The sequence below is a fragment of the Drosophila kikkawai genome, chromosome 3L (genome assembly GCF_030179895.1).
Source record: "Drosophila kikkawai strain 14028-0561.14 chromosome 3L, DkikHiC1v2, whole genome shotgun sequence".
Taxonomy (NCBI): domain Eukaryota; kingdom Metazoa; phylum Arthropoda; class Insecta; order Diptera; family Drosophilidae; genus Drosophila; species Drosophila kikkawai.
This window is the reverse complement of record NC_091730.1, coordinates 18,098,104-18,116,156: the sequence shown is the minus strand read 5'-3', so window position 1 is coordinate 18,116,156 and position 18,053 is coordinate 18,098,104. Positions and strand designations below refer to the sequence as shown.

Genomic DNA, 18,053 nt, shown 5'->3' with positions numbered 1-18,053 from the left:
GTGAGAACTTCAGAGGGGATATTGATTCTGATTCGTTTTAGTACATATTTTACAATATTTTAAGGACACTTTCAAAGGATTAAAGCAGTGAAAATAAAAGGTTTTGTTATTTATTATATTAAAATAGTGGAAATATATTTCAGTAAATTACAACAAAGCATTTGAGATAAAAAAAACCTTTTCAAACTACATTTAAGCTCAAGTTTCTTTAAATAAAATAATTTTCCTCTCACAACAAATTGTTTTTTGTTAGAAAAATGTACAATACATCCACAAGGACATATGTAAAGGCATTTAATAAATACAGAAACAATATTTTCCGCCCTCTCTGTGTGTGATCAATGGATGTACACTCGCTTTCCGATAAGCCTTGAGCTGACGATTACAATCCCCAAGCTGGCTTAACGTGTCCCAAACTCATTTGTTTCGCCATCTTTCCCAGCTTCCCATTGCCGCCACCCATCTCCATCTCCAAGGTGCCATAAAAATTCGCCAAGCCGCAACATTAATCACAGATTCGCTGCATACACCAGGGCGCTATATCAATAACCAATTAAATTGAAATTAAATTTCGCCGCAGCCAGCGAGACCGGAAACGTAGCAATTTCGCAGCTACTTATGCGTGAGGGACCCGGGAGAGCTTTGGCTTCGGCTTGGAGCTTGGAGTTGGTGGGGGCGTAATTCAATTTATAGCAAACCAGGAGAAAATTGTAGCCAACATTTTATTTTTATTTTCGCTATGGTTTTTTCTCATTTTTTATTTATTGACTTGTGTCTGCAAATCTGTATGTGTGTGAGTGTGTGCGTGGTATGCGTTAAATTCCAATTAAATATTTCAATAGCAACCAAGAAGGACTCAGCCCAATCGGATCTGGAAGCCCCTGCCTGAAATACAACCAAAAACGTTCCTCTGTTTTTTCGGCTTTTCCCAAATTGTATTTTTCTATCAAGATGTATTAATCCACTTCCCTGGCTGCCTTTTCTCCGGGGCTCCAACGTTTCTACTCCGGATGTTTTGGCAACACCTACTCAAAAAAGAAAAAAAAGAAGAACGCAGAAGGAAACAGGAAAGCTGGAAGAAATGTAAGTAGACGAAGTTCCTTCGGCCAAAGCTCCACCATGCGCCGCCTCCTCCTCTTCTTTTATTTAGCGCTTTTGGCCATGTCTCTCTGTGCGGTTGGGCCAAAGTTATATTGGTTTGCGTGACTCTCAACAAAAGTGAAATAACAATTGCAACAACAACAACAACAACAAGAGCAACAGCAAGGACCCACCAGAAATGCCAAAAACAAACAGAAGAAACAACCTAGCACAGCCCGTAAGCAACGGCAACAAAAAATAGAAATAAATTCTAAAGTGAAATTAGTATTTTAGTTATCCTCTGTGCCTGCTCACGAACCACACGAATGAATATAGAATAAAAAATAAAAATGAACAAAAATTGAGTACCTAAAGAATTTTCAGGTGGTTCGCCTCGCTTTGGTGGTTGCTCAATACGGATTGTGCAGTGTGGCTTGAGGAGTACTCAAAAAGTGCTTAGGCATCGACTTGGGGGGGGGGGGGGGGGGGGGAGAATATTTGTGAAATGGGCAGGGCGAGGTGCTTGTAAATGGCTGTTTTGCGGGTTTTTCCAATCGAGGTGAGTCGGAAGTTTTTCCGCCCAGAAAATATGATAATTTGAGGGAGAAGGAGCAGTCAGCCAACGGAATCTTCAGGAAAATATAGCTGTGACGAGTGTCTAGGAAATTGGCTAATGAAAAATGTTTTCGGGCAATCAAAGAGGCTATAATAACCGAAGAAATAAGCTTATCAAGCGGTCAGGATGTAGAATTAATTTAAATATGTTTTATAAATAATATTTCTCCTTTTGTTGAGCACAAATATGGTTTTTAAAGTTGATGAAATTGTAATAAAATGGGTTTAATAACTGAAAAGCTAAGCTTATCAAATTAAGTATATTTCTCAGATTATACTGATCTTAGTTTCAAACACGAATCTAGTTCTTAAGCCCCACCATTCTTTAATGTTTTCTATAAATCAAGTTCATAGTTATCTTGAAATATTATTTTACTTTCAATGCCTGCCATAAAAACTCCTCAATTACCCCTCGCTGCAACTATATCCACAATGAACTGGCAGTTGCAGCACCTAACCTTTGGCTCTCTGAATTATTTAGTTGCTTGGCTGGAAAGTTTCAGCTTTCCACTTCCATTTCGACTACAGACACATGCCAAGTATTTCCAATTGTTTGATTTGGATGCGTGCCTGGTGTGTGTCCATGTCCGGCCAAACGCCAAATTTAAAATTAAAATCTATTTGTGAGCGATTTGGAGCAGTTGGACGGGGAAAGGACTCGACTGGGCGAAGGACAGCCTTGCTATATTGCCTGACAGACGACAGACAGGCTAGTATTAAAAACTGTGACGATATAAACTTTCATGGTGGATAAAAGGTAGTTAAATTGCTGTGTCTGTGTCTGGGAGCAGCAGCGGATTTATACCCATTGTTTGTTGTTACGGCAGACACAATACTCCCTCTCCAATGTAGCTCTGGAACAGCAAACAGCCAACAGCCGAGAGCCAACAGCCGAGAGCCCCATAGCTAAACCGCATTTGGACAAGCCGGGCAAAGTCATAAGCTTTTGTTTTACTGGCCCCACCAATGCGGTCGGATCTGCTGCCGCTCCGCCCGGCAATCTCATAAATTGCATGACATGAGTTGCATACTACATAACATATACGTAGATACCATATCCATATATGTATGGAAAGTTCTTCTCATCGCTCTGCCGCATAAAATATACAAAAGGGCAGCAGCTGCACACAGATGCAGTCGATATATAAGCAGGGGTTAGGGCAACGCAACCCCTTTGTTTCGGGGGCGGAATCTATGGGGTATGGGGCATACCATATGTATGTGTAGAGGGTTTGGTACTTACCAATTGACAATATGCCGGCATCGTTGGGTCGCAGGACGTGCGTAAAGTAGATTTTCAAACCCGAATTATCCGCCATTTGTCTGGCGTGCAATTGGGCAAAGTCGGGCTTCAAATTGTTGTAATGGGTCTCCATTAAATAATATTTGGCCTGTCGCGACTCGATCGGGTAGCCGGCCTCGTGTGGATACGTAAAGCCCTGCGAAAAGAGGAAAGTTGAAAAAAATATGACAACGGCAAACAGGACGCAAAAAAAAAGGAGAGGAAAGAAGGCAAAGAATATGTTGAGTGTTTGTTTTTATACCCGCACACACGGGAGAGAGTATACACATACGCCGTAAGTTGGGCGGAAGTTGATGCCATGGCCATGTGCAATTTAAATGCAGCCAGGACCCGGCTCCTCCTCCTCGTCCTTCCCATTCCCAACTCGTCCATTGCCATTCAATTGCATTGCGGAACGCCCCACGGCGGACAGCAGCCATAACATGCCACTGCATTATGGCGCTCTTCTGATGAAATTATGAAAAACCCTATCCTCCAATCCAGCCCAGAGCTGAACGGAGAAGGGCAGAGCGGTGCAGAGCTGCTCGAGACACGAAAAAACAACTGACGAAGAGTTCAGGCTGGGGCCAAAAGGGCCAAGGTATTTATTATTTCGGTGCACTCTGCCAGGACCAAGAGCTTATGGATTCTGGGAAGAAGGATGTTGCTGAAGTGAGATCAAGCTGGACAATTATTTTTTATTTATTATAAAATTCTTTTTACTCAAGGTTTTAAATTTTCTTATGGAAAAGAATTGAAAGTATTTGGAATTTAGGGATACATTTTATTAATGATCATCTTATATAATTTACAGTTTAATATCTCTAGAATCTATAACGTTTCTTTTCAATTGCAGCTCATACAACTCCAAGTTACTTGATATATACTAAATGATAACCTGATATATAAAGATCATCTGCTTTATAGATCCAGGGTAACTAGGCCCTCTATCAGAATTTTAACCAGCGCTTCAGTGACGCCTTTCTTCGTGTTGAAAGGAAGCATTTGCGAAGGTTAAATTAATATTGCATGGTTATGGTTATGACGAGAACGGGCATTGGGGTATCGGCGGGATATATATAGTATAGGGATTCAGATTCCGTTGCCGGATGCTTACCTCGCTGCCGCGCGACCAGGAGGCGACGATGGCGTTGCACGCCAGCGGTATGGATCGGGCTCCCAGGCACTGGCGACCCTGTTCGCGTGCCATCTCCTCCAGCTCGGCGTGGGCTCCCTGGCACTCGTGCAGCGTTATGTGCTGCAAGTAGTGCACGCTGGACGATGAATCATAAATCGGTTCGTACTGCGGCCATGAAAGGAAAATGAAGCAGAGACAACGGTTAGCGAGATGTGCATTGTGGGTATATATATGTATATGTATATGGGAGAGGCACCGAGACGGGGATAAATTTTTAATATTTCAATTTGGTTATGCCGAGGCCAAGAGACAACGACAGCGACAGCGGGCAGAATGCAGCTGGGCTGGGAAAGTGGGGGGAAAAGCGGGGAAAGTCTCTACAGCGACAGCTACTGGCAGACAAAAGCGGAATGCGAGTCGCTGAGCAACTGCACTTGGCCTTAATTATGCATTGTATTTAATATCATTTAGTCCTGCACTCGGGCGAAAATGTTTAAGACGGAGGACAGACGGTAATTCCGACTGTTGGATGTCCTTTAAGACTTTAAGGATAAATAGGAAATAGCTTAAAACTCTCAAGTAACTTAACCTTTTAAGCTGACAAAGGAACAAATAAATATATATCCTTACCCGTATCAGGTGATGCTTGCGATTGATGTCCTCCAGCTTGAACATCTTGCACCAGAAGAGCGGCAGGTCACCGGCGGGCAGCTCCACATCCTCGTTGCGCAGCTCCAGGACTCGCACGCGCTCGTCGTGCGTGGGCGAGGGCATTGGCAGCTGGGCGCGCTGCATCATGACCATGGGGCGGTAGGGTCGGAAGGCGCGCTCCGGATCCGGAAGGGTGCCCGGGCGCACAGAGCCATGCGGCGGATCCTGGGCGTGGTACATGTACAGCAGGCGCATCGTGTCGTTCTGCAAAGGAAGAGCGGATAATGGGGGGTTGAGAAGTGAAATGAGAAATGTGTAAAAAATTAGTTGGTCTGCCCTGGTCAAGGTGGGTTAAGTTGCGGGGTGCTGGGTGCTGGTCCTCGAAATGGCGCTATAATGGCGCGTTGCAACAACCCAGCAACAGCGGCAATAATGTCCTTGCTGACGTGTACACGGATGCACTGTCTGGCTGGGATTGCTGCTCCCCTAGCCTCCAAGCTTCGCCTGCTAAATGAAGTACACACACACACAGGGAGAGAAAAAAAAAAAGAAGAGCAGAATGGGAGTTCTCGTAACAACAGGGCAGGAAGGAAGCCAGGATGTTTGCCTTTGGCAGAGTAGCAGCAGCAGGACGAGGAACGTGGCCAGGTGGATGTTTGGTCAGCTGCCGTCGGAAGCTGAAGTCGGGGGCCCATTGTCGATGGTGGGTTAATGGTGCAAATTGCAGCGCACCACGGAACACGTTGCCACACTTCACCCGGAACGAGAAAGGGAGGATTCCGGTGCCGGCAGAATGAATGCTTTCCTTCACTTCACTATTCCATGGCCAAAAAAGCAGCTTTCTCTGTTCGCTCTCGGAGTGACCGCATTTCATTTATTTAATTCCCATTTAACAAATTAATTCCGCTGCACTTATGGGCCAGCCGCGTTGCCAAATTTCAGTGGCAGGACCAAGACCAGGACTCGCTGTACTTGAGCTGTCCGTGCTTGAATTTAGCCGAATTACATTCTCCCGTCGGCCCTGGTGCAATTTCCAGTCCACAATGGCATCTTTGGGCAACCAATTTACACTTCAAGTGGGCGCAACCCCGAACATTCGTCTAGCTCGGGGAAGCTCGGCCACTTTGCCCTTTTGGCTCTCTGCTTTTAAGAGGGGTTTCCCCCAAGAGAGAGTGAGATAGAGCGGGGCTTGCATGTATTTTTCATTTGCCACGTAGTTTTAATTGGTAAACCCGAAAATTAAAGCAGTCATTAAGGAATCACGGTGTCGGCCACTGCCTCTGCTTCTCTTGCTCACCTCTGACCCTTGGCTATCTGCTGCTGCTGCTGCTGCTGCTGCTGCTACTCCTGCTACCCCTTTGTGGACGCCTATGTCCTTGGGGGCTTTTGGAAGCCAACAGTCAGCTGTCATTGTGTGCACGTCATGTCCACGTGAGTGTGTGTATGTGTGAAACAACAATAACAACACATGTAGCACTCTGGGAGAGTGAGTGTGTGTGCGAGTGCGGTGCAGTGAGAGAAAAAAACCAACGTCGGGGGCATCCATTTGAATTCATTGTGGCAAAGTGCCCATTGTAGCTGTTAAGTGGAACTGTAGAGTACCATGTTCGACAATTGACGGCCCAGGACGAGCAGCTCTGGGGGGGTCGGGCTAGGTCCTTGTTTCAGCTTGTTCATTTTGCCAGCCAGCCAGCCAGCCAGCCGGGCAGTCAGGCATCCAGGCAGCCAACGAGGAGACAATACTTTAATTAACAATTCCCTTTCCCCTCCTGGCACCGCCCCACTCTGCGAACAGAGGGGTGTAGAGTGTGTAAAAAACCTGTACAAATGAGTCGGTTGTCCTGGTTGTCCTGGCAAACACTGCGGGCGGTGGCCAGCGCGGCGCACTAACCGCCCGGCAATCGCCAGGAACAACAACCCACAATAACAGCCGAAGCACAGCAGAAGCACAGCGGAAGCAACAAAAACTGCTGGCCAGTTTTAAAACATTTGGCCAGAGACAGAGGCAGAGGCAGCAGCAACGCGGGGACAGGCACAAAAGTCATTAACGCTGAGGCTACCGAAGCTGACTGGGCCTGGACATGGCCCAGATGTAAAAACATGACCAGTGTGGCAAAAAACTCAACGGTCGCCTCCACGGCAACAATGGAAAAAAGGAGGCCTTCTAGGGACTACTCTCCGGACTCCAGAGTGACCTGTAAATTGTTAAATTTAAGCTACAAAAGGGTTTGGGCGATTGGTATTTGCGCAAAAACAGCGAAACAATAGGGTTTGGCTGAGAGCTCATCAAGGCGCCACCTATGGCTGACTGATCAAAGCTAAGCGGGGGGTCAAAAGGGGGGTTAGAGTGGGGGTTAAAGTGGCGGTTAGCTAAAGGGGGTTAAATGGAAACTGTAATTATTGAGTAGCTAGGAAAAAAAACACCCTTGAATGTTCTGTTTATCGATTTGGGTTGCTGATTTAACTTTTAATTGCTTAACACTCTATTTGCAAAGAGAAATTACAAGGGAAACAAGGGTTAATAAGATATGAAAAACAAGGGGTAATCGGAGAAGTAACCTTTAATTAATGACCCTTCAGAAATTTTTGGTTTATCATTAAATTAAGAACTAAAAACATTTTAAGACTTTTAATAGTTCCATCAGTTTATAGAATAATACATTCTCGTAATATTTTCTAAAATTCTATTTTATTAACTATTGTTATATAAAATACATAATTTTTATCAATAATTAATTCCTAGTTCGATTTCTTCCAAATGAAAACCTTCTAAATGAATGCAGCCTCCAGCTAAAAACCAAGATTAAAGTAACAAAACATGGGCTTGGAAGATCTGCTATTGCAGAGAACCCATTAAGCCCTTGCCAGGTACTGGGAAGCCACACTTTGTATGTGTGTGTGTAATATCCAAGTGTGAAAAAGTGTGCACCGAACTATGCACACGCACGACAAGGATGACGAGGAGGCTTCCGGGAAAGAGACGGAGACGGAGCCGTAGCCCGTTGCCGTAAACGTAGCCGTTGTGGAACAACAACTGCGAGGCGAAAACTAAAATGAAATGAAAAGCTTCGGCAAGGATTACTACCAAAAATTAATGAAAGCAAACTGGCTGCGGTCATTTGCCGTGGTCAACGGTCGGCCAAGGCTTAATTGCCAAAGACGATGACGATGACGATGTTGTGGACACAGAGTGAGGAAGAGAGAGGGGGGCTGTGAGTGTGGTCAAGAATACAGGTTACACTTTAGTGACTGCCGCAGGAGGGACCAGAAGGACATGGACTCGGACTCGAACTGGGCTCGAGGCTAATTGTGAATGCGGCGGGGACTCGAGCTCGGACTTGGACGACTCATTAGAGTGGCTTTGGTTACGGCCCAAAAAACCTGCGAGGGTTGCAGGACTCACTCGCAGCCAGGACTCGCACACAGCCTCGGACGGAACGCTCGGCTGAGCCTGGCTGCCTGCCTGCCTGGTTAAGTGCACTCCAAAGGTCATTTAACCTCTGACTGGGCGGGTTTTCAATGTTCTCAACGCACCGGTGGTGGCTTCAGGACCCCCTGCAGTCGCTGGCGACTTTTTGGCCCAGTTCACATTCAATTAAGCCACGTTAGCCCAAGCTGCAGGCGTAGACCAAACGGATTTGATGGGTTTTATTTTGGGAATTTTCAAAGAAATAAAAATAAAGTTGGCAAAGGAAATTCAGTAAAAAATAGTGATAGTAAAAATAAACCCTAAAAGGATTTACCACAACCTGATTTTTTTAATGTAACTCCATAATATCTTTCTCTACAGAAAAATGCTTTCAATTGTGGCTGGAAGTAACGATGGAACTGCTTTATTTATTGGCATAAACTTCACTTGCAAATCACTTCAGTTTGTTTCTCATTTTTGCGCCCGCAGCATGCTGCCGACTGCTGCTCTCATTCGTTCACACATTGCACCTTTAAGAGCCATTTGTAGTAGTTGTTAATGGCATTGTTATCCTGGATGCAGTCGTGTGCTTCTCGTGCTTTTTATTGTTTTTTGCCCACTTTCCTTTTGCCATTTCAACGCGTTGCCATAATGGGCCAATTGTCCTTAAATGCGGAGCGTGTTCCGCTCGCTAAGTTGGCTCTGGCCTCTGGTCCCTGGCTCAGACTCTGGCCACTGTGGCCGTGGTAATGGCCCTGGCCCTGGCCAAGACCAGGGGCCAGTGGTCAAGTCGGAGTCCGAAAACTTTGTCTGTGCTGGCCCCTGTTTAATGTGCACGTAATTGAAATGCATTTTCAATTGAATTATAAACAGAGCAAACAAATGCGGCACCAGGACTCGCACATACATTTACATGAATTCACACTTGAGTGCGGGGGAGATGCGGGATGAGCGGCAGGGAATGTTGCCAACTTGCATTGTGTAAACTTTCTGTTCGGAGGCAGCAGCTGAGCTCAAAACTCGAGGTCCTTGCGCTTCGCTTCTGCTCTTCTTTCGCCTCGCAATCGGCAATCAAATCAACCGTTCCCTAGGAAGCCGTGTCCATTCTACATATTCCTATATGTATGTGTGTGTGTCTGTCTTTGTGCTTGTGGATGTGTTAGTGCACTAGGGTGATTCTTAGAATTCATAGATAATTTTTTAAGATTTTTTTGAGTAAAAATAGAATTGTTTTTCTGCATTAAAAATAGGATTTAAGTAATATTACTCATACGCAGTGTTAGCCTTAGAAGGATTGTTTAACTTGTATTTATTTTTCTCTTGTTAGCTGGTTTTCGGAGTTATACAAGATTTTTTACCAAATAAACATTATTGTTTTCTTTTTTTTTAGAAATATTTTCTGAAGTAATATTACTCATACGCAGAGTTGGCCATAGAAACACATTTTCTTTATTTTTATTTCCCACTTTTTCAATCCACCCTAACCAGTTTTTAGGATACAGGTTACTATGGTCACGTCGGCCATTTCTGTGAGTGCCTGTCTGGGGGATCTGGCCTCGCCTTGGCCATTCTACACTCGCCGAAGCCCATTGAATATCAATTTTGCATGTGGGAAATGGCATCGGAAACTTCGATTTCAATTCGGACATGACCAAGTTTCCCCTGACAGTTCTGTGATTTCTTCCAGTGTGTGTGCAGCAGTTGCCGTTTCTGTTGTGGCATTTATGCCATTCCAGTCATCAGTTGGGACTTGTGCAATTTCGGAACTTTCCGACAGCTGATTTCAATAACTAATAGGCAGAAGTGGTCAGCAAAGCCGCCCCCCATGTCTAGCCCCTTTTGTTGCACTCTAATTGCCGTGTCAGAGTCTGTGATTGCCTTCGACCGGAGAGAAATCATTGCACATTGTTGACAGCCACCTGAATCGGAGACGGACTCGGACCTGGACTTGGACATCTCTAGGCACAGCTGGAGGCCACAGACAGGTGGGATTGGGACCAGGCATGGGAGGAGGAAGACGATAAATCAGGCCAAAGTATTCCCAGTTCTGTAATCGTTTTTCGGCACTCTCTGCGTCTCTGCATCTCTGCATCTCTGCTAAGTGGCTTAATGATTTTTGTTTCATTAAATTGAGTCGCTTCGCATGTGGACACATTTGTTTTTGGTGCAATTGACATTAATTTGATTTATTTACGGCAAGAAGGCAAAGGCCATTTAGCTCAAGGTGCAACTGCTTTTGGCAATTGCATTTAAATTAACAAATCTAATGAGCTTTCTCCCCCTCAACAGCTTCCTCCCAGCTGTTGTCTGGCCCCAGCCCGTTCACTCATTTATCCTTTGGATAGCTCTATTCATTGCAGGTATGTGTGTAAATGAAAATGTTGTTTAAACTGTGAGGAAAATTAATGTTGCTGAGTGGACAAAAGCGGCCGTCTATGAGTGGCCAAAATTATTGCAGCAAATATGTCTTCCTTGGCCATAGTATATAGTATTTGTGCATAGGTTTTGGCAAATGCAACTTGAATTGCCAGCCATAAGAAGATTAAGCCGAAAGTGTAAACAAGCTGGGTGCTTCAATGGGTCAAATAAAGTTGAAATTATAGTTTAAATGCAGCCAGAAGAGGAATTGAAAAATAATTGCTTTGCAAGCGGAAAACTTGAGCAGATATAAATTTAGATATTAGCCAAAAGCTGGTTAATGAAAATTGTTCAAGAGGCACTCAAGAATTTAATACGAAATGTTGCATATACTTTTGTATCTTGGGTGGTCTTAAGCTATTTACATATCTGGGTTTACATACTTTCATTTGGTTAATGTGCAGCTGCTGGAGTTATTCAGCACATTTGAATTTATCCGTTTTCCATTTGGTATCTTTTTCCCTTACGATGCTCCGATTTTCTACTCACTTCACTGCCTTCCCCTGTTGCCTAATTCATATTCATTTATTGTAGTTGCTGCAGCTGTATCTTTCTCTCTCTCTCTGTTCAGTTATTGGTAACCTTCCGGATCGGAGATGGAGTGGGGTCCAAGCCAAACTGGCATATCCGTTGCTTTATTACATTTCGTTTAGTTTTTGGCCAACTGACCACTTTTTTGCGGTTACTTTGTGTGTGTATGTGCAAGTGTGTCTGTGGATGTGGATGTGTCTTAGTTGCTCGGACTTTGCGGTTGCTTTGGTCACTAGCGCGGTATTTGGCTTACATCAGAATATGAGCGAAAAAAAAAAAACACAACTAACGTACACACACAGCGGGATCGGATTGGGGACGGGGCATTCCCCCTTGGCTTAAAATGAATTTACTAACCGAGTTTGTTCGGGGAGAGTTTACCAAATGAAAAGCGGAAAAAGCGGGGCAAAAAAATGCAAGTTTACTTCGCCATTTGACCATAAATAATATAATAAAATAACTACACAGGTCAGGCAAACTATTGCATACTTTATGGCGTCCTGCAGAGCAGGACCTCGTCCTGTCCCGCCCTCCCCACTCCCTCAATATGTGGTCTAATATTTTTATAAACAAATTGGTTTTGCACAGCTCGGCGGCTGGAGGGGCATTGGCGTTGATGATTTTCCACATACTCCTGTCCAGTTTGCGGTTTCCACATGTATATATATGAGTTGGTTTTTTAGGTGGCGCCCTCGGGCTGTCAGCGTTTGCCACTTTAATTACTTTGGCTCTAAGGATGCGCAGATTTTTACCTTTTTTGCTGTTTTGGCTTTATTATGACCTTTTTTTCTTGCTGTTTTTGGCCCTGCCCTGTTGCATTTGACAGGGCGTCTCCTGGCCATATCCTGCTGCGCTGAAAGGCAACTCAACTGGGCTCGTTATTTATGGCGCCCAAACGTCACCCACTTCACCTCGTTCGCCATGAAAATTGGGACGGAAAAATGGCCCAAAATGGGCGAAAAACCTCTCCCTGGTTCCCTCGTTGGATGTTTGGAAAAAAAAAAAATTGCCGAAAACTCTCTCTTTGCCGGCTGCTTTGTTTGTCGGTGCATTACTTTGGCCGTTAAATCCCCTACTGGAGTTTAGTATTGCAGTCCTGGACCCGGGATCCGCTTTCTCCTGCTCCGCGCCCTCGCCCTCCGTGCTCTCCTTCAATATTTGTCGCTTTAGGGCATTAAAACAAACGTTTCCCATTGCGTTGTTTGTTGGGTTTGCCTTTTGCCTTGCTTTCGGTTTCTGTTCCTTTTTTCCCCCAGTTTTTGGTGTGCACGTTTCACATGCACTTCTAGTGCCACAACACCATCAACATGAAGCCCATCCACTACACGCACCCCCACAATAGATGGGAGTGCATCCCTAGTCCCATCCTCGACAGAAATCCCATCCCCGAACACAGAAACAACACACACACACGGAACAGAAAATGCAAACTTCTGAGCGCGAAACGTGAAAATCACGGCCCAAAAATAAAACGCAACAAGAGGAGAATTTTGGGAATAAGTCGGTTGGAAAACCGGTTGGAAAATACTCTATTTAATGGAGAGAGTAACCAAGAAAAGGGTTTATAAAATTGTAATTTTTATACTATATATAATTAAAAATATAGTTTTTTCTTTAAAAAAAGAAAGTATTCAGCATTAATCCTTACCAGAAATTTTCATACTTTCCTTACTATAGGTATACTCTTTGAGATAAAGCGTCTAAATCTGGGAACTATAATACATTTTCTATGACTTCTTTTAACCATTATCCCTCGCAGAACTTTAATTTCAACCCAACCCAAACCTCAACTGACCAGTTTTTAATTTTCCCTGCAATACAACAGTTGTTGGATTGTTTTTCGTGATGGTTGCAGCTGCAAATCTGGACGAGCGCGAATCTCTTTGCCAGTTTATACAAGTGGAGGCTGCCTGCCGCCATTCCGGCTCTCGAGTTCCGAGTCCTTGGGTCCTGCGAATGGGCATTCCGTCGTTGATTCGCCCGCTCATTCGATGCTCGTCAACTCGCAAACTCATGTGTAAAAAGGGACAATGCTGGGTTTTAACTTTAATAAAGCGACTAGAGGCAGCAGCTCCACACATGGACCACCATCAAAATCCACATTTTGGCTCCCTCCACGAATCCCCCACTGCCCGCTTTCAGGACTCGGGGTTTTCTGGTCCTGCACATGACTAGGGACTAGGGTTGTGTACTTGATTTTTGGGCAAAGCGGCAAATAACATTTTTGTTTGGCTTTGACGTTGTAGCAATTGCAACGGTTATTCCATTTGCTTGACAAATATACGACGCCGTCGACGATGAGGTTGTTGGGTTGTTTCGGCGGGGATCGTTTAGGACTCTGTTTTGGGAACTCCACTCGCAGCTCGAACAACTTTTCGCCCCAGCCGGAATTATGCGCAATTTTTGTTTGGCTGCCGCGCGGCCAACGTAAAGTGGTCTAGGTTAGATGAGAGTGTTTGTGTTGCAAAAGAGGCTTTCAGCCGGGATTTCCACAGTGCCCATTGCATGCCACTCGGCTGGGTTATGACTGGTTTTTATTTTTTTTATTTTCTGTTTTTGGCGTCCATTGTGCGCTTCAAAGCAATCAACATAAAACGGTCCGCAGAAAAAATGGCAAAAACATTGCGAGCCGTAATGAGCGGGAAGCATTAATGGATGGTTTCGGTTCTGCCCTTTTGGCTAGTATATTTTTTTTGGAAAAGGTTAATTCCATCATATTTTCGGCGACCACTTGGACTTTGGCGTTGCATTAATGGCTGCTGCTGACCACCTTGTGCACTTAACTTGGCTTTTAGCTGGCATTTCTGCCCCTGTGACTTTGGCACTAACAAAGTGCCAAAGGCTTTCCACTTCGCTGAGTGAGCTCAACACACAAAAAGTTACCAAAAAAGAAACCGAACTAAAAACTTAAATCAATTTAAATTTCGTTGCATACTTTTTCGGGGCGGAGGTTGGCTCGGTTTCCGCTGCCTTTCGGGGGGACGTGTGGCGGCGGCGGGGCGGCCCTATTAAATTTTTAAGTGCCGAGCTGTAACCGCAAGACCCGCAAACACCACACAAGCAACCACTCCACTAATAATTCATTATAAAAGTCAGTGCTTTGGTTTTGGTTTTTGCGTTCTGCTGTGACGCGAATCCATAGTTGCACTCCTTGGTTACTTGGATCCTTGGCCCCCTTGGAGCAGCTCGGGGCTTATGTCGTGACAAACTGCACACATATGTGGCCCGTTACTGGGAGAGGGATGGTGGTGTCCATGGTGTCCGGGGCGATGGTGTTCATGTTTATGGCCCGATTTTGCACAAAAGTCAACGCCAGGAAGGGGAAAATGCCGACGAATGTCTGTTCCGCCAAACGCTTTCGCTGCGGAATCGCCGGCTTTTCCAGAATTTTGCCCCATCTAAGGTTGAAATCGTTTCGAAGAATTCTCTGCTTTGATGTAAAAATTGCAATGGGTCTGAGGGTCCTGGGGTCTGGGGGTCCTTAGCCCTGCTGCTGGTAAGTGTTGAAAATTACTGTCGACTTGACTTGTTGCCTTTTTGTTTTTGCCCTTTTTTGCTGATGGAGGGAGAACAACAATAACATTACATACACATGTGTGTATGCAGGGACCCGCCATTAATGGGCAAAAATTACTGTTTACAAGTGGGGAAAACTCCATCTAGCCGGGCTCCTCCAGCTCGAGTGCAAGTTTCGTGTTAAAATAATAAACACATAGCAAAAATTGTAGCGCCATGCGAGGAGGCATGAAGGAGGACTGAGGCATAATTCCATTACAGAACTACTCCAGCTCCGGGCACATAAATTATATTAAAAACAATATTTTCACCCGGCTCTTCGAACTCGACTCAACTGAACTTCACACGCCAAAGTTTTAACATTTTTTTCCTCACCCTGGGTTTTTGCATTTTAAATTGCCGCGGACAGGAAAATGCCGTGGCAAGCTTAAACAATTACCTCGAAACAAAGAGCAACAAAAAATGATAATAACAAAACTAAGAGCGAAAAAACAATATGAAATTATTATAATGACAATTAGTGTTAATTGTCACTTTAGGCGCGGAATGCTGCTGCTGAAATTATAATTTGCCCAGTTTAGAGGAAATTTGCATTTCAAATGAGTTTCTTTTTGTTTTTCTTGCCGTTTGTTTGTTTGTTTGTTAGTTCGCCCGGCCTAAGCAAATAATAATAACAATAATAATAATAACGCAACATGAAAGTCAATGGGAAATTAAAATTTGTAATTACTCAATTATTTTGCATAAATCAAAACGAGAGGAGATCCTCTCCTCGCTCTCCTGTTCCCAATAAAAGGACCCTAAAACTTTCTGTCAGGGAAATGGCGGCTCCTTAATGACAATTCTGTGTAGCTCGTCAAATCGGTGGCTTTTTATTGGCAGGGAGAGGCCGGACCATAAAGATTTTAATGATTTGGCAGTGGGCGTTGGGCAATTAAGCCGGTTCGAGTCGGAGTTTGGGAAAATTTAATTAAAGCCACGACAAAAACGCGTACCAGTGTCTATTGTTGGCTCAAATAAATTGAAACCATTCATTATCGGGACGGCAAAAGAACTGTGTGTGTGTGTGTGTGTGGGTGGAATAATTAAGGCAACTGGCTGGAATATTGAGTGATAAATGTATCTCAATCTGTGCATGCCAAATTTATCTCCCTCTAATCCTTTCTTTGATTACTCCAAGCCATAATTCAGCATTTGTCAGTTGTCGTTCGCATTTCGCCTTTAAGTGCCAAAAGTTTGAAGGGATAACGTTGGGAAATCATTAAAAATATTTCAATGACCAGCACCGAAAGGGAAACTTTACAATATTCCCTTCCTGCCTCACATAAAAAGCGAGAGAAAAATAAAAATCAGAACTCTGAAATCAAATTGAAATGACGCACTTAATGGCATTTTATGGTTTATGCGCACTTTTATTATTCCACCTCCCTGTTCTTTTTTTTCCTTTATCTATATATTCGGACACTTTTTCTGTGCTTTTCCATTTCACATAGAGTTTCCTCCGAAAAGTTTGACCCTTGGAAAAGCAAAAGAAAAGCCGAGTGACGTCAGCTGCGGTCTCTTGACTCTTTTTGGCCAATTGGTAATTTCGTTATTAGTCACGCTCTTTGCGCTTCATTAATGTTCATTACACATAAATGAACCCACATCGATTGATATTTTTCAACTTGCCCGCCGACGGCAGCGGCGGCGCCGTTGTCGTTGGCGGTTTTTAGTGGCCGTAATTTTTGTATTGTGGTTGACGTTTTTGCGGTTTCTCCCCACCCACTGGCCATGCGTGCATTTCCCTCGATTTTCCCTTTCCCGTATTTATTCACGAAGCCGAAAAAGAAGCGAATCCAGCGAAAAGGGTTGCTCGCATGGCCAATTTCCTACGATTGATACAATTAATTATATAAATAAACATTTTTATTTATATTTATAGGAAAATTTGTCGAGACACAAACTTTGAACTTTCCCTTCTCCTCCACTCGCAGACACATATGCTTCGCCCTGCGAGTATCCGGCAATATCCCCCTAATACAGATAGGGGTTGCTGCCCACGGGCCGGGAATTTATTGTACACGCTTAATTGAACATTGGCAACTTGAAAGGTTGAGCAGCTGATTGACTCCGCCTCCGAGCCCGAGCACCCTTGTACCATTTTTTATTTATTTCACTTTTTTTTATGACCTTTCGCTGGGTAGCAGAACGAAATTCCAGAAATCGTTGCAAGTTATTTAAAATAGGATTTTTTATTATGCGCTTAAACAGCTGGAAATTTCATTTTGGTGTATTAAAAATGCAGGGGATTCGGGTCTCTCTCCCTCGTGCTCGCTGGCTGGGTTCATTTCGGGAGGAAAATGGGTCAGAGTCAGCTCTGGCTGGGCCGAGATGATTATGCCACTTGAGCGGCTTAGACTGATAAATCCATATGGCGGGCTTCAGTGCGCCCTGAAGTGGCACAAAATCGACAGAATAATGTGTGATGATGACGATGGCCCTGGCTCTAGATTAGATTAGAAGGTTTCTGAGCCGAAAGGCTCAAGTTTTGGGAATCCCCAGAAGGGCTTGCACAAATGCCGCTCATTAAACCCGCAAGGAAAGTGGAAAGTGGAAAGCGGAGCAGGCCAGCTGCCTGGAGAAACGCAAACAATTAATAAATTTTTAAGTGCTTGGCAAATCGTGCCCCGCACGCTGACCCCAAAGTTCTGGACACAAACCAAACTCAAACCTTGCAAATGGCTCTGCACACAATACATTATTAATTTTCGCCAGCTACCATACTACACCCCCTCACTCCCTGGATGCACAACAAACAGCGCTTAATTTGCCAAATGGTTGCTTCTACTTTTCCACTCCCCCACTTCTACACTCTCCAGTGCACTTAATGCAAAAAACTGCAAGTTGTAGTTTACTTTTTATTCATGGGACAGCGGGGGAGTTGGCAAAAAAAAAAGAAAATAGGGGAAGAAAAATGGTCAGAGGGCGCATATTCAACGCGCGAACGGGCAAAAGATGCAAAATACCTTGCCCAGAAAATTGTGCAAAAGCGGAAATCGGTAAAGAAGTTAAGGGGAAGCACAAAAGCAAAGCCAAAATGGGGAAAACTTCTTATGAGAGTGAATGGAGAAGGGGGAAGAACATACAATAGAGCTTGATATAGCAGGGATGGGGATAAGTAGAACACCCAGAAATTCTAAAGATCTTATAAAATACTTAATATTGTCATTTAAGTTTGTAAAAATCTAAATATAGAAACTAAGCCTGAATACCAGCACAAACATTCCAGTGCAAATATTCGTAAGGCGTTACGCATCTTATCTATTTTCAGCTCTATAAAATAAAGGAGTCTCTCTGTAAGTCTTTCTCTAAATAATGTTTGATATTTTCATTAATAAAGATCCCTTCTGATTGCCTTAACACTAAGCTAC

The 18,053-nt window shown here is 44.1% G+C and overlaps 1 protein-coding gene across 1 annotated transcript in view; it reads right to left on the bottom strand.

Moving 5' to 3' along the window:
- Nucleotides 1–18,053, bottom strand: part of olf413 (DBH like monooxygenase olf413) — a 136,291-nt gene that overhangs the window by 26,430 nt on the left and 91,808 nt on the right. The window contains exons 5-7 of the mRNA XM_017175464.3: nucleotides 4,746–5,030; nucleotides 4,095–4,280; nucleotides 2,939–3,134 (exon numbers count right to left, since the gene is read on the bottom strand). Coding sequence (XP_017030953.1) covers nucleotides 2,939–3,134; nucleotides 4,095–4,280; nucleotides 4,746–5,030 — 667 coding nt within the window. The remainder of the gene's footprint in view (nucleotides 1–2,938; nucleotides 3,135–4,094; nucleotides 4,281–4,745; nucleotides 5,031–18,053) is intronic.